A 16,198-nucleotide genomic window follows, 5' to 3' on the forward strand; every position below is an offset into this window, starting at 1 on the left:
CGGCATCCCTAGCTGAACAACTTGCCCCTCTGATAATCTCCCATAATAAAATCGTGTTGCTGGGAGACTTCAACCTTTGGCTGGACTCTGCCGAGTCTGACTCTCAGGCAGCTACGCTGAAAGAAACCCTCCTCGATATGAACCTTATTCAACATATTCACCTTCCAACTCATGACAAAGGGCATAGCCTAGATCAAATCTGGTCCCAAAACATTTCCTTGGCTATTAAGTCTATCACGCCCTGTATTTGGTCGGATCATTATCTGATCAACTTTATTATGACCACCGGGAAAAGTAGAAATCCCCTGCCCAAGCTAGGAGGAAAAACTAGAAGATGGAAGAATGTTGATGTCCCTGCTTTTATTGGTTCATTAACTTCCTCCCTTCCCCCGCTTGATCAGGACATCGAAAAGATGGAAGAAGCTTTCTCAGGATGGCTACTCCAGGCAGCGGACGCTCACGCCCCCTGTACCTACTTTCCACGCTCCCGCACCAATGACGCCCACAGGTGGTTTACACCCCTTCTGAAAACCCATAAACTTGAAGTCCGTCAATTGGAGCGAAAGTGGCGAATAGCCTATTTAGAACAAGATAGGGCTAACTATTGCAAGGCTCGTAAAAATTACCAAAAGCTTATTTTAAAATACAAAACCGACTATTTTTCGGAAAAAACTCTTAAGGCTCATAATAAATCCAAAGAACTGTTCAACATTGTGGAAGATCTTAGCACCAGTGACAGAACCTCCCTCCCGACAGTTCCCACTCAGAAACTTTGTAACTCATTAAACTCCTTTTTCTTTGACAAAATCTGCACCATTAAACAAAACATTTCTACCACTCAGCCTCCCCTTTTATTTGCAGACACCTTTTATAACCCTGTTACCCTGGACTCCTACCCCCCCATTGAAAACGCTAACCTATCTAAACTCCTTTCTAAGATCAAATCCGGCTCCCCTGATGACATCTGCCCCCCTTACATCCTGAAAGAAGTGGGTACCAGCATTCCTGGGAGCCTACTTCCCATGCTGAATGGTTCACTTGCTCAGGGTAAAGTTCCAAACAACTTCAAAAAAGCCCTCCTTATTCCCCTCATAAAAAAGGCAGGAGCCAACCCATTAGACCCACTCAATTACAGGCCTATATCTTTGTTGCCATACTGTGCCAAACTTTTGGAGTCTCATGTCTGCGACAGCATCCCCACATTCCTGGAAAAATCAGAGTATCTTGCACCTAATCAGGCCGGTTTCCGCCCTTGCCATTCTACTGAGGCGGTCATCCTCTCGGTGCAGAATACCCTGAGGCGGAATGCGGATGAAGGGATCCATCAGGCTCTGGTGCTTTTGGACCTCTCTGCTGCTTTCGACACGGTCGACTATACCATCTTGGTCGACCGTGTCGAACAGGCAGGCCTCAGGGGCCCTGCGCTGAGCTGGATCCGCTCATTTATCACTGACCGAACTCAATCGGTCAGACTGGGCTCCTTCACGGCTCCCACCATATCTACCATCTGTGGAGTACCTCAAGGCTCCTCGTTGTCTCCCCTGCTTTTTAATTTGTATCTACGCCCTCTTTTGTATTCCCTCAGGCACGCTAAGGTCACCATTTTCAATTACGCCGATGATTTGCAGCTCATCTTTTCTTTGAACACCAAGGACTCTGTGGTAGAATTCCAAAACACCATGTCCCACATTTTGAGCTGGACGAGCTGCAATCACCTGAAACTTAACCCAGGCAAGACCGAACTGGTCTTGCCTGGACAGAGCACCCTCAGTTGGAACCCCAGTTTCTGGCCCTCCTGCATGGCCGCCCCCCCATCCAAATCATCCTCGGTTAAGAGCCTTGGCATTTTCATTAGCGAGGATCTCTCCCTGAAAAAACAAGTTGGAGCTGTTGTTTCCTCCAGTTTTTTTCAGCTGAAGAAAATAAAAAAAAAATCGCCCGCTTCTTCTCCTTAGCTGCTCTCACTCAGATCGTTATCTCCCTGGTTTTGTCCAGATTGGACTTTTCCAACAGTCTATACCTTGGGCTCCAAGCTGGAGAGCTAAAATGCCTCCAGCTGGTTCAAAACCAGGCAGCCAGACTTCTCTTGAACATCCCTAGGAGGCAATCAGTCAGACCTGGCTTGAAACAGCTGCATTGGCTTCCGGTTGAGCAACGCGTGGCCTTCAAAGCTGGGTGTATCCTTTTCAAGTCCTTACATGACATTGGGCCCATTTTCATTAGAGACCTATTTAAAAGATACAGCCCCTCCCGCAATCTCCGCTCTGCTCATAAAGCCCTTCTGACTATCCCTCCGTACAAGAAGAAGCGTCTCGGAGGCAGCTGCTTTGACCATCTTGCAGCTGCCCTCTGGAACTCTCTCCCTCTTCATCTGAAACTTAGCGATAACATCCTCAGCTTCAGACACTCTTTGAAGACCTGGCTCTTCTCTCAGGCGCATCACTAAGCTGCCTTATCTCCACCAACCAATGGCCACGCCTGTTCCTCCCTACAGCGCCATGAAGCCCCCGGGCGTACGAGCGCTTAACAAATGTCAAATAACATTAACATTACCCAGAGCGTTATGATCGCTATCAGTTCTTTCAATAACTCTAAATTCATGCAACTTATCCCAGTGCCTAGCCTCTAAAAAGATGTAATCGATTATGGAGGACTGATTATACCGATTGAATGTTACATTTCCCGGTCTGTCAGGTTCCACCCTCCCGTTGCAAGCTCGCAATGAGGTTGTAAGGGCAAATGACTGCAGTTGTAAAACTAGCGGGGTCCAGACCTTGGCCGAAGGGGTCAATGGATGGGGAATCGCCCACAGTGAATCAATGTCATCTGGGTCACCCGTGGAAGAATCCAGGAGTGGCTCAAAGTGGCAGTTGAAATCACCGCCCACGATTAACACAGTAGAGGGATCCATTGTCTGGATAAAGGTCAACAGAATTTCAATGGCCTCTGAAGTAAGACCCCGCCTAACTGGCCTTGAGTATACATTAAACAGGGCGATATTTGGCCCATTTGGTGTAGTCAACAGTACACACTGAACATCCTGCGAATTAGTACTTATTTGTGATGCAGTTACTCCAAAGTGCGTACCAACCCATATAGACAGACCCCCTGCAGGTCTACCCCTCTCGCCCTTGCTGGCCATGATATCAAATATAGCAAATCCCTGAGCTTGACTGCTTTTTAATGCCCAGGTTTCTTGTAACATGCAAATATCGTGGAGGGCCATAAAAGAGCCCCATTCTGGAATGGGCAATTTACTCTTAAGGCCCGCCACGTTCTAAGAAAGAATTTTTACATGGCCAGTCGGTAGAACTTGGTTAACTTGGTCATGGGGCAAAAAACCACAAGGGGCGTTAATAATGACAGATCCCTCTTCTGGTGCAGAGATATGCTCATGGGGCAATGCGTATTGGTCAAGAGTAGGTGGAACTGTTCCAGAGAGAGTAGGTTGTTGTAGGGGGAAGGTCTGCAGTAGGGAAGTCGACTCGATATTCTCGGCCTGCTGCTCCATGTTAATAGGCCTACTAATTAAAGATCCCCCCTGTCAATCGCAATCGTCGAAGCCTGAAAGGGCATCGAATCTGTTTGCGACTTCCAGCGGGGCTAATGGTGGCCAATAATCTGTCCTCCTATAACCATTTCGGTGACTCCCAAAAGGCACAGTGGCCCAATCAGATACACTTTCACAAGCCACAGGGATGGGTGCATGGGTAAAATGCTGGTTATCAGAGGATATGGGTAAGACAGGATGATATGTCTGCATTCGAGCCGAGGCCCTGAAGTACCCCCTATGGGTACTATTGCTGCAGCTTGACCACCCCAGAACATTGTTTGGCGCCAGCGCGCTGAAACCGGAGGCCACGCCCCCTTTCCAAAGCCACGCCCCCTCCCACAAATCGTAGTTAAGACGCCGAGTTAAGGCGCCAGGTAACTGTCTGTTTGTTGTGCTCCTGAGGCGGAAGCCGGGAGCGAGGCTGTGTGCTAGTTCTTTTAATCTCTTTTGTGCTATTTTAAACTCCGTGTAAATTTTAAAAAACTTACTCACGCTTCTGGAATCACTGTGGTCCAAAGCAGCCGATCTATTGCTGCAGCTTGACCACCCCAGAACATTGTTTGGCGCCAGCGCGCTGAAACCGGAGGCCACGCCCCCTTTCCGAGGCCACGCCCCCTCGCCCCGCACCGGACGTAGCATAAAATATGTGCATGCTCCGGACGCGCAGCGGACGAGCGCAGCGGGCGCGACGAATGCGCGCCGAAGGCGCGCTTAAGGCAAGCCCGTCTGCGCCCGTCCGCGCACGACCGGGCTCAGGGCCAGAATCTATGCCGGACGGGCATACCGATAGGGTGAGTTACTCGCGACGTGCCTTACTAAGTCTCAGACCTACAAAAAACACACAATGTAATTATGTTGACACCTCAGGCGGACACTTCATAAACTGTGCCATCTGCCCCCCGGTCAAATTACAACTGACACAAGCACCATTTGCACGCTCTGGCCTGAAATTAGCAGGACTGAACTGTAGGTCGCTCCCCATGCATGCCCTGCTTATTAACCATCTGCTTGTGGACCATGAGCTAGACATCCTGTTTCTCACAGAAACGTGGCTCACACCGCACTCGGACTCGGATGTGGTCTTGGCTCTGGCCCCGGGCTTCCTTATCCAGTCCCAACCGCGCCCTTGTGGCAGAGGGGGCGGACTGGCCATTTTGCACAGAGATCACTTCTCATGCAGAATTAGCGATGCTCACATCAAAGACTCAGAGAGCTGCCATTTTACTATCCACCTAGCCCCGACAACCTCGCTGACAGGTCTTCTGGTGTACCGCCCTCCCGGCCATTTCGGCCCCTTTGCCAGCGCCCTACTAGATTCCATTTCAGCTCTTGCCCACTCTACATCCAATTTCACTGTGCTAGGGGACCTCAATATCCACTTTGATGATCGCCTAGACACAGGGGCTGCTGACCTAATATCGGACTTAGCTGCCTATGGTCTCCAACTGGCCAATACCGGAGCCACTCATATCAAGGGCCACCTGCTAGACCCAGTCTTTACAAATGTCCGCACCCTTCAGGCTAGACCCTCTTGTCCCCTCCCTTGGACAGACCACTTTCTGGTCCCCCTTTTTTGGCCAGGAGAATTTAGGAAGCCCTCCAAGCCCACCACATACACTCGGGACAGGGCATGGTCCAGACTCTCTATCAAGGACTGGGCCAATGCTCTAGAATCAACGACCCCCGCCCCCTCCGGGGACTCTGTTACAGCTGATAGTAACTTCAGGAAGTGGATCTCCGACTCACTTGACTCCATCATACCCATAAAAACCCGCGAAGATAAGAGTGGAAAGACAGGCTCAGCCCCCTGGTTCAACTCTGAACTCAGAACCCTCCGCAAGGAATGTAAAAAAGCTGAGCGACTTTGGAGGAAGGATTGGCTTCACTCTAATAAAGACGTATACCGGAGGACTGTGAGAGCATACAAATCTGCTCTGCAAATTTCTAAAGCCTCCTACTATGACGATAGGATAAAAAATGCCACTAACTCCGCAAGAGAATCCTATCTCATCGTCAAAGAACTCCTAAAGGTTCCTGAACCCCCACCACTGATTGTGGCCCTTCCAAGCAGGAGCAAAGAATTAGCTAAATTCTTCGACTCTAAAGTCTCCCACATCCTAGACTCACTCCCGCAGCCTAGTCAGCTACCTTGCTGGGACAATGTGACGTCCGACACCTGTCCAGTAGGCGCACCTCGCCCGCTGCTTAATGCCTTTAGGGCGGTTACATCGGACGAAGTTGAAAAGACTCTGGCCAAAATGAAAAGTGGCTCCCCCCTTGACCCTGCCCCCATGAGGTTTCTTAAAACAGTCGCTCCTGCGATTGTTCCTTCAGTTATGGAGTTGATTAATGCTTCTTTATCCCAAGGCACCGTTCCTCCTAGCTGGAAGGGAGCGGTGGTCAAAGCCCTTCTTAAAAAACCCCAACTGGACCCCGCCGATCTGGCCAATTATAGACCGATCTCGCTCCTTCCGGGCATCAGCAAAATTGCTGAAAAACTGGTCAACACTCAGTTGTCCCAGTTCCTGGAATCGAATAATCTGCTGCGACGGTCCCAAACGGGGTTTCGCCCTGGCCAAGGCACGGACACCGCCCTCCTCGCTGTCATCGAGGAGGCAAGGTGCATTTTGGATTCAGGGGGATCAGTGGCAGTGATCCTCCTGGACCTTAGTGCAGCCTTCGACACGGTGAACCACCGTGTCCTGCTCCATCGGCTGGCCAGGGCAGGACTTGGGGGCACAGCGCTGGCCTGGTTAGAGTCATTCCTGTCGGGTCGCTCGTTTCAGGTCTGGGATGGCAGCTCCCGTTCTGACTCCCTTCCTCTGACAAGTGGGGTTCCCCAGGGTTCCTCACTGAGTCCAACCCTTTTTAATGCCTACATGGCCCCTTTGGAGGATATAGTTGCCCCCTTTGGCATTAAGATTGTGAGCTACGCGGACGACACGCAACTGGTCGTCTCGCTCTCACACCTAGACCAATGCCCAGATAATCTTCTGCACTGCCTCCAGAAAATCCACCTCTGGATGTGCGACTCTTCACTCAAACTCAACGGGTCCAAAACAGAAGTTATGCTGATGGGCAGGAAATGGTCAACAATTCCACCATCCGTTTGGCCCGATACCATGGGTGAGGTGCCCGCCCCCAGAAAAGAAATTAAGAGTCTGGGGGTCTGGCTTGAACCAGACCTATCCATGAAAACCCAAGCTACCAAAACAGCTGGAACCTGTTTCGGACTTATGAGGTCAGTCCGCAAGATCCTTCCTCTGCTTCCCCCTCCTTCTAGAAAACTCCTGGTTCAAGGACTGGTTCTTGCACGACTGGATTACAGTAATGCTGTCTACTTAGGAGCCCCTGAAGCTACTCTGGGCAAGCTGCAACGAACCCAAAATGCAGCTGCTCGGATGCTGATGGGCCTTCCCTCCAGATCCTCCGCCAGACCGGCACTTAAGGCACTTCATTGGCTGCCAGTGCGAGAGAGGATCGAGTTCAAGGCTATGTGCATCACGCACAAGCTCCTCAATGGACAAGGCCCCTCGATCCTGGGAGACATGGTTACCCCGTACAAAGCCTTGAGATCTTTGCGCTCGGACAATGAGCGACTGGCGAATATCCCCAAGTTTAGGAGGGCCCGTACCGGAGGTCGTCGCTTCTCAGTGAAGGCAGCCACCCACTGGAATTTGCTCCCCCGTAGTTTGCGTTTGGAACCCTGCTATCTGCGCTTTCGCAAGCAGCTCAAAACTCTGCTTTTTCCCAAATAAATAGGTTCTCTTCTCCCTTTCCCCTCTTAGCCAACCTTACAGGTTTATAGCGCGGGGATGCCTCCGGGTCACCAGGCGCTCTACAAATCTACAAATCTTTAAATAATATGGGAGACTGAAGATCTTGGATAAAAATATGTCAATTCGCGAGGCGTAATAGGCCCACAACTTTTGCCCAGAGTATAGTCAAGGATATGAGTAACAGCTCTGGGGTCTCTAAAATTAATAATAATTAGATCCCCCTCAATATCCTTAGCTCTACGTCCCAACCAGGGGAGTCGCCGAAAGTGCAATATCTCCCCATTAACATTGAAGGGAAGGGGCCTGTTTAGGGTAAGCCAGTGCATAGTTTTGTTTTTGAGCTCAAAGAACCCTTCCTTTTTGCCCTTTTCCAGTAACGGAACTCTCGTAAGCACTACCACATAAGGGACAGCTTCTGGGGGCAAATCAACTTGATGCCTTAAGTGGTCCACTGCCTTTGATACAGAAGTACCTCCCCTCACAATTTGAGTATTTCCTGAAATAGATTCAAACGCTCCCTTTGTCGCTTCACCCAAATCATTTTGTACTGGTTGGTGTTGGGCTGTATTGGGAGATGAGACCATAGATTGGCTTCCAGAGATAACCTTACAATGTTTCCTAATAGGGATGGAAGAGGGCACTGCTGTCACAGGGGGAGGCAACACTAAATGTGCATGGTCTTTATATGCCTCCACATGTTCAGTGATAGCCAATTCTAGGTCCCCCAGACGTTGCTCCATATTTTTTAATCTTTCCAATATAGGTAGAGTGAATGACCTTAGTAGTCGTTCGATACTCTCAAGAGGGGCAACGTGCAAACCTTCGTTTGTCAGACAATGTGGGGAGCAAGTTGGATCAGGGGAGGAAGGTGCCATTGGAGTAATAGTGCTTGCATCCTTAAGAGCCTCTATAGAGGGAATAAGTGATACACTAGACTTTGGCATGGATACAATATCTAAAATAGGTCTAGGTCCCCTACCAAAGTCAGAGTGGTTAATCTTATTCCTTTGAGGATCACCTACCCTCTTTCGTCTCTTAGCAGGAGGGGGTCTTTGGACTTTAGACACAGCCACCCTCCCAGCCTTCTTTTTAGTAGCCTTAGTCTCTGGTTGAGGGGACACCGTAATCCTATCAGTTTCCTTGATGGAAATACTAGAGGAAGATAAATTGATGGAGACATGTGAATTATTAAGTTTATCAGGTGAAGAGGGTGTGTCTCGAAGCAATATAGGAACGTTATCAATGGCTAAAGACTCCTGAGTAATAGTAAGAGGACTTGGGTCGGAAGGAGTAGTATAAAGCAAAATGTCCGTGGGCAATCTATTTTTCATGCTTTCTATGGAACGACGCCGCTCAGCCCTTCGTTCAGCTAATACAATCTCCTTCCCATTAGCCGCAGCAGCCCTGGAGAAGTAATCATCCAATGTACCCTTGTTCGTACCTCCTACAGTTGTAGATGGATTTTTGAGCAAAGTCTCGGCCATAGTTAACAAAGCAGTGGAACGAGTCAGTACTCACAATTGCCTCCAATGGATGGTCAAGTTAGAGGAATGCCCCGGTCCGGTCTCCTCGTGCCTCTGAGGGCCACAGAGGGTCCGCTCTTTGCCCGGTGTTCGCCCCGGGGTACGCCCTGCACGCGTCCCGCTAACGCGTGGGGAGATATGGGTAAAATAAGCAAGGGGGGCAGAGCCAGGAGGAGGAGCCAGGTGCGAGAGGTAGCTGGAGCACAAAGCAGCCTGGACCTCGCAGTCCCGTGTATTAAAATTAGCAGGTAAAACTCCTGTGTGGACAGAACGTCACCCGCACCCAATCTGCAGTCACCACAGCAGCGAGGGCATGGCAGGTAAGTTCAAGTGATATCCAGAGCCGCAGGCGGCGTTCACAACAGCAGCGGTTATTCAGGCATGAAATTCACCAATGTCCACAAGCCTACGAGCGGCTTTAATTGTTGCTATAGCTAGGAAAATACTAATATATATTAGGATTAAAGTGGGTTTAAACATTAGCATCTTCATTTCTATATTTTAATTACTGTTATGTTAATTCTCGCTTAAGTTGGCATTCGGGCCTACTGAGCCGCAGTACCCAAGATGGCGTTCTCTGAAGCAGATGACACCATGTGAGCACGATGATTTTTGCGCATGCCCAGCTGGCTCTGGAGATCACCAAGTGACCTGAACTTCTGACATTGTGTTCCCGGTCAAGGATAGGGATTTGATCGCCAGCCAATAGATGACTATGTGGGAACAGCGGAAAGGACAATAAAGAACCCGTGTAATACGACTTTTTCACCTTGAGAAGTTACATTCGCTGCTCTCGCCTGAGAAACATTTACAATTTGTGCCTTCCTATGCCAAGTTACCATGAAGAACCAATTTACACTGGGAAAAAATTGAAACGAACTGATAATGACCCCAAACTGTCCAAGCAGAACATTTTCTCTGCCTCTAAAACTCGCCATATTTTCTATGATGTAAGGGGAAAAAGGATATAAAAATGGGCCCTCATTCGTCATTGGGCGCGTCAATTGGGTTGATCGTTCGTGGCGTTGGGTTGGGTTGCCTTAAGCTGGTGTTGATTAATTGGTTTGCCTTGGGTTTATTTGGTGTTTGGGAGAAGAGTTTGCTGTGTATCCTATATTTCTGCCTGACGGTTTGATCCTTCGCTGTGGGTCAGATAGCCTGTCCAGGGAGTTTTACCTGAGAATGCGGAGAACTCTCTATTTGATCTGAGGCCATCATCGTTTGTCAATTGGTAACTTATTAACTGCATTTTTCCTAATTAATTATTATTTTCTAAATGTTTGATTTCTCTTTAATAAACAAAAAAATTATATTATGAGCTGTAGTTAATAAATGCAAACGTAAGAAATGTTATTAATTAGATAAACAACAATTGAAATAATAAGAATGAATTTATGATTCTTTAAATTTATGATAAAATTAAATGATTTCTAGACTTTAATTGTGTCTTAGCTGGTTCTAATTCACCATCAACCAGTCCAACTAATTGATCCATCGACCAAGTAGATGAGTGCCTTGATGTTAAGGTCAGGATTCTGTAGATGTATATAGAATCTGTATATAATGTAAATGCAATTTAATCCTGATAGGTAATAAGGTACCCACATGTCCAGCGCCTTATTCTCCTCCGTACAGATTCAAGTGAGTTTGGTTGAATGACGAGTGTATTGGTGTTATGGGCCCCACCAATGAATGAGTGTATGAATGAGCTGTGAATAAGAATCTGTGACATAAGGAGAATATGTAAACCTTGTCCTTCATGCTGCAACAGCACAAACAGGGAAAGTGTGCCCTACGTGTAATAGGGCCCCTAATCTGAGCCTCAGGGATATAAAAGGCTACCCAACAGCACCTGGATCTGTCTTTAATGAGTTGCTGACCCCCAAGTGGCTCTCAAGCTCTTGACATCAAAATGTTAGGCTCTTCACCACCGCAAAAGGGCCTGTTTGCAGTGGAACCAAGCTGCTCGCTCAGAAAATCAGCGCACGGCGCCGCCAGCCATCTCTTCATATAACAGCATTGACAGCCCACAGGCAACCACAAATGTGAAGCTCTTACACGCCCGTCCGCGATGCCCTGCTCGTCTTGTGTTTTCACTTTATTACTGTTTGTGTGCTGCCTAATACTTTACACATTGCCTCAAAGTTAAGCCTGACTGCTTTTGCCAAGCTACCAGGTTAATTGATGGTTAATAGAGTGACTATTTAAAGGTCGCCCTGACACGGATTGTGGTTGTTGCGTAAGTGGGGCCTCCACCCTCTCAAACAATATCCCAATTTCTTACTTATGGCTTAGACTTATGACACACTAATGGGCCCAAATCCACGGTTACCAACAGGCCCAGTCCATTCATATTAACAGGCCTCAGTTCCTGAACTTTACATGATGATCTACCAGACTTTGAGAGTCATGCTCTTTAAAAAACAGCAATTCATTTATCTATAAGTCAAAAAAACATTTTGCAATTAAAGACACCTCAGAGCGCAATCAGTTTCATCTGGAAGTACAACTATGATCCGAAGTCATAGAATCCGGATATGTGGACATATATACAGTTGAACTTGCTATAGAGCTAAATCTGCAAAACATGGGGTAAGTTTAGGGTTAGGAATGGGGTGAGGGAGTTGCATTGGGAAAGTGGAGAACAGACACAAAGGGGCTGTTTATGATGTCAGTCGAAGTTGCCTTTGACCAACATCATGGCGGAATTGGGACGTGGTCCCGACCACTTAATTACGATCTGGACGCACATGGTGCGGTCGCGTACTCACATTTCGCTATGGGAGCTTGTGCTACGGCCATAAACCAGCTGTAGTACAAGCTCCCATAGGGAAATGGAGGTTGTTTTCATCCCTGCATCCCTGTGTGGCAGGCACCTCACGGTGCCTGCCACACAGTGCAGGGATTAACAGGGGGGCACCATAGATGTCCCTCCAGCTCCCAACCGAAGGCCACAAGGAGAAGGGGGCTCTGCTAGGGTCCCACAAACTTGCTGGAAAGCCCGGCATGGAAAGCCTCTCAGAAACCGAGCATTGTAATCCCAACAGCGGAAACGCTGTCCATTGGGATTACAAACTGGTCTCCGACTGACTGTCGGGCTCCTTGAGCCCGTCGGAATCCAGCCGGAAAGACCAACCCATTTCAATTCCGACCACTTCGATTGTAATTAGGCGGGCGGAAATTAAACCTACGGGCGGAAAGCCTCCAATCTGAGATCGTACTAGGCCCCAAAGTCGTAATTTAGTGTATATTTAAATGCACTTAGAATGTTTTTCCATCCTACTGATATCCTTAGCTTACATTTTTTTATGGAAGGGCAGTTATGTGCTCTAAACACTCGTGTGTTTACTGGAGCTGTGGAGAAAGGTGTTTCTCCACTTGTAAAAATGTTTAAATGTTCAAATGCACATTTTGTTACATTGATTCATGCCTGAGAAGCAACTGTTGGACACAAAAACGGACACGAAAATCTATAATATCATACATTTCTATGCTTGCGAATCCGCTAAAATGAGAATTCAATATATATATTAGATGTGAGTCCTGTGCATGATTTTGAATCAGGCCATCTGAGACTTAACTTGAGGTCAGTGATAATATACAAAATGAGAAAATTAGATTCCGAATGCAGACAGCCTTGTCTCAGTCCTCACAAGCTAATGATCTGTCACACCTCAATCAGGCTAAAATGGAGAACTTTCACCTCCGACCTGCTCGGAGACAGGAAGCAGGAGTTCCTCTGGATGTCATGATTAAATCTGCTTTCAATTAGCCACCCGGAGGAGGGGGGGGGGGGGGAGGGAATGCGACAGAAGAGTATTTTTCACGACCCCATTAGCCCTAGCCATTAACCACATAACGGGTTAATGCATGCATTCACATTTTCCCTCCACATGTGCTGATTTGAAAGCCTATCCACTCATGTTTACCCTTTTTTAAATCTTCGCGCACTTTCGCAGCAGAGCACATCGCCTCCCTACACAAAGAAACATACTTCAAATAACATGAGACGTATAACAAGGACTATAAAATCCCAATTTACGTCAGTCTGTGCAAATCAGTTAGGCACAAAATAAGTACAGGCATTTAATATATCCACGCGGTACTTCGTTATATACAAAGGCCTTGTCCCTCGAGGAATGGTAATGAAAAAAAATGTATACTTCTGAAGGCAGAGAGGAGAACTTCTCTAAGCATTTTCAATTCCGACAAATTGTCTCCAGCTGTACTGAAAGCGATAAGACGCTTTTTGGGCACAAGCGTGGAAAGTTATGCTTTTCAGAACATTACTTTCAGATGCCTTCGGATTGAACTGAGAGTGCATCACGCTATGTACGGCCTGCAGGTCACACTGAATACTACAAGTCCCACAAGTCTTTGTAAGTCGCCACAAAACAACCGCAAGGGTCTACATATCTGAGAAAATAGCTTTAGCTCCCAAAAGCCCGGAGTGAATTTCCTGTAGCTGTCTCCGCCCCTACCACTGAAGCGCTATGTGCAGAAAACTGATTAGAAAGAAATTCCCAACAACTGGAATTAACAATTTAAATGATTCCCAGAAGCCACGCTAATGAGCCCGTCTAGTCTACCCTGCCTCGAATCTGAGGCCCACGACAGGTAAATAAGTAACTTCCCCAGCTGAGACTGATAAGTGAGTGGCACTGGGGGCAAACACGTGCCAGAAAAGGCTTGCCTCTGTGGGTCTGCCAAGCAATCGGAAAGTGTGGTGATGGGTTTGGAATCACACAGATGCAAAAGAGGAGGCAACTTTGTGAAAAATAAGAAAAACAAAAGGGCAAAAGCGCTGCCAAACACAAAATAAGATATTTTAATCCCATTCACCTGAAAAGGTAGAGGGACTTGCACCATACCACAAAAATACAATTCTGGGAAATCTTCCATTTCTCTGATTTTCTGTTGTTGGTGCTGCTGTGTCTAGTTGGGGTTTATTAGGGCCTTTAAGTGGAAACACTGTACTGAATTTGTGGGCGTTTCCATGTTGACAGGATCAACATTTTTTGCCACACAACTGCATCAACTTCAATGTCTGACTGTGATGAGATCTGCAGAAAATGTCAGTGACATGACCACTGTAACTTCACATGATGCATCTCAACATAACAAACCATAACATAAAGTCACATACCTAAAAACAGGACTGCAGCGAGCGCCGCAGTGGCACACACAAAGGCCACAAGGGCAATCCGTGTGGCTTTGCTGGGAGAGTTTTGATTGGCTGGCGTAGAGCTCCCCATCTCCTGGCCGTCCATGGCACCAAGCGGGCTCCTCCAGAAAGCACTGCTGAGAGGGATTTGGTCCACTGGTTACTGATTTCCTGGAGGAGGCACCTTTAAGCAGACCACCTCCAAGACAAGCCAGCCCCTCTCTGCTTTTCTCATTTACAACTTGCGGATTCTGTCCCCGGGGCTCTTGTTTCATTCGCTCCCAGCAAAAAAAAAAAAAAAAAAATACAGGAAAAAAAGATCGAGCCTGCTTGTGTTTTCTTTAGCTTTAGGGGAGAGCAGCAGAGTAATTAGGGATTGGCAGGGCGCGTGGTGACTATTTTATTTACGAGTCCCGTTCTCTGCTAATGTCCATGTGATGCATTGGCTTGCAGCAGCAGGCCACTTCACTTGGAGTCCAGAGCTGTCCTGCTACTGCACAGCTGCTCCCAGCATGTCGGGTTCCGGCCAGCAGCAACCCCCACTGAGTCGTAAAACAACTGCAGGCTGCTGCGCGCGAGACTGGGCGCTCCACACAGCACCACCAAACACCAAACAGCCTTGTCCTTATTCACTCCTGTGAATGGGGGCTTCCCTACCACAAGTGGGTGCTCTCTGCACACGCAGGTCCCTTTTAAAACCTCCCAGAGAGCGGGGTGGCATCATGTAGCAGTTCATTTTGTGGAGGGTTGACAATGACGCAGTGCCAAAAGCGTGACGAGTCCTCTTCAGAGTGGCGCAAAAGTGGCAATTAAAGCAACCTACAGAATTACTGGTTTACTTCTAGAGATTATTCACAGCAGCACCAGGAATCCCAGCAGAGGGTGCGCACCTTTCTATGTTACATACATGTGGAGGCGACAGCAAGGGATGTGGACTGGGACAGAGGTCTATGATTCGAACATAGCACACACCATGTATATAACCTAAGCAGCGTACGCAATTATTCGCCCTTTTTGTGATTTCTTAAATCTGGGGAAGTCTGCACCACTTCAAACCCCCCCATGCCACACAGAGCTACAAAGTCGCCTATAATTAAATCAAAATGTTTGCTTTCCTTAAACACAAAACAGCCACAGGACCGTACATTTGATGACTAGATACAATTATTTCGGGAAACCAAATTACTATGTTCCTGGCAGAGCACATCGTTATGTTTAACACTAACATCCTAATCTGAAAATATCCCAGTCGAGCCGAGGCCTATAAAGACCAATACTTTCCGACCGCCTTCAGCCACATAGGGACATGCCTGAAAAGTCTGTATATTTTTACGGAACCGAATTATAAGCAGTCTTCAACAGCTTTAAAATATTATGCTGGGACCTATGCTGAAAGATTTCTGCATCAATAGTATTTGAACAAGTAGGCCTGATCCTCTGCACAGTATTCCCTTATGCGGAGACACAGCTTTACGCACTTTCTTTACATCTTTAATTTATCTTTAACTTATGTCTGATTTCCACATCGCTCTTTTGTGCCCCACCTCCGCTCCCTCTTTTTACACAGACACTTCACTGCTCTCTTTTTGCAGATGTAACCACTTTCAGCTCCCACATATCGAGTGCTGAAAGAATACGCACTTACGCTAGTTTAAGCATAGTAGAATTTGCAATGCATAGATGTTGCAACTCTACGAATAACCGCAGCGCAACTTACTTTGCTTGTCAGGGGCTCTCTCGAAAGTAAGCTCGGGTGTTTCTAAAATAAAAATTTCATAAAATCTGGGCAAAGGAAAACAGGGAAAGTGCTATGAAGTCTCACAAGACTTTTCACACAAAACACCTTGGGGCATATTCTCAAGGACCTAACGCCGAGTTAGTGGCACTTTGTTGCCGCCAAAGTGGCGATAAATTCATCGCACTATTCACAAGCTGGTGCTAATAGCCGATATCACCATATTTCCTGCGATACCAGCCGCAAAAAGCATCGCCACAGATGACACCGGCAACTAACGCTAATGAGATGCAGAGTAGGCGTTCCAGTGCAAAAAGCCGCGACAACACCACTTCGAAACATTCTCAACGACCAGCCAGATCGGCGATAAGTTCATAAAACATGCGATAAGGTGTGTTAGCAGCAGGGCTTTAACACCTGCTCTTACCTGGTGTAAAGTTGGAC

At 47.5% G+C, this 16,198-nt stretch overlaps 1 protein-coding gene across 1 annotated transcript in view; it reads right to left on the reverse strand.

Annotated features, from left to right (window-relative positions):
• PHEX (phosphate regulating endopeptidase X-linked) overlaps nt 1-14,664 on the reverse strand; it is a 1,454,229-nt gene extending 1,439,565 nt beyond the window's left edge. The window contains exon 1 of the mRNA XM_085622474.1: nt 14,002-14,664. Within this exon, the coding sequence (XP_085478600.1) occupies nt 14,002-14,125 (124 nt within the window). The 5' untranslated portion in view covers nt 14,126-14,664. The remainder of the gene's footprint in view (nt 1-14,001) is intronic.
• Between the last annotated feature and the right edge of the window lie 1,534 nt (nt 14,665-16,198).

This window comes from Triturus cristatus, chromosome 8 (assembly GCF_964204655.1).
Source record: "Triturus cristatus chromosome 8, aTriCri1.1, whole genome shotgun sequence".
Taxonomy (NCBI): domain Eukaryota; kingdom Metazoa; phylum Chordata; class Amphibia; order Caudata; family Salamandridae; genus Triturus; species Triturus cristatus.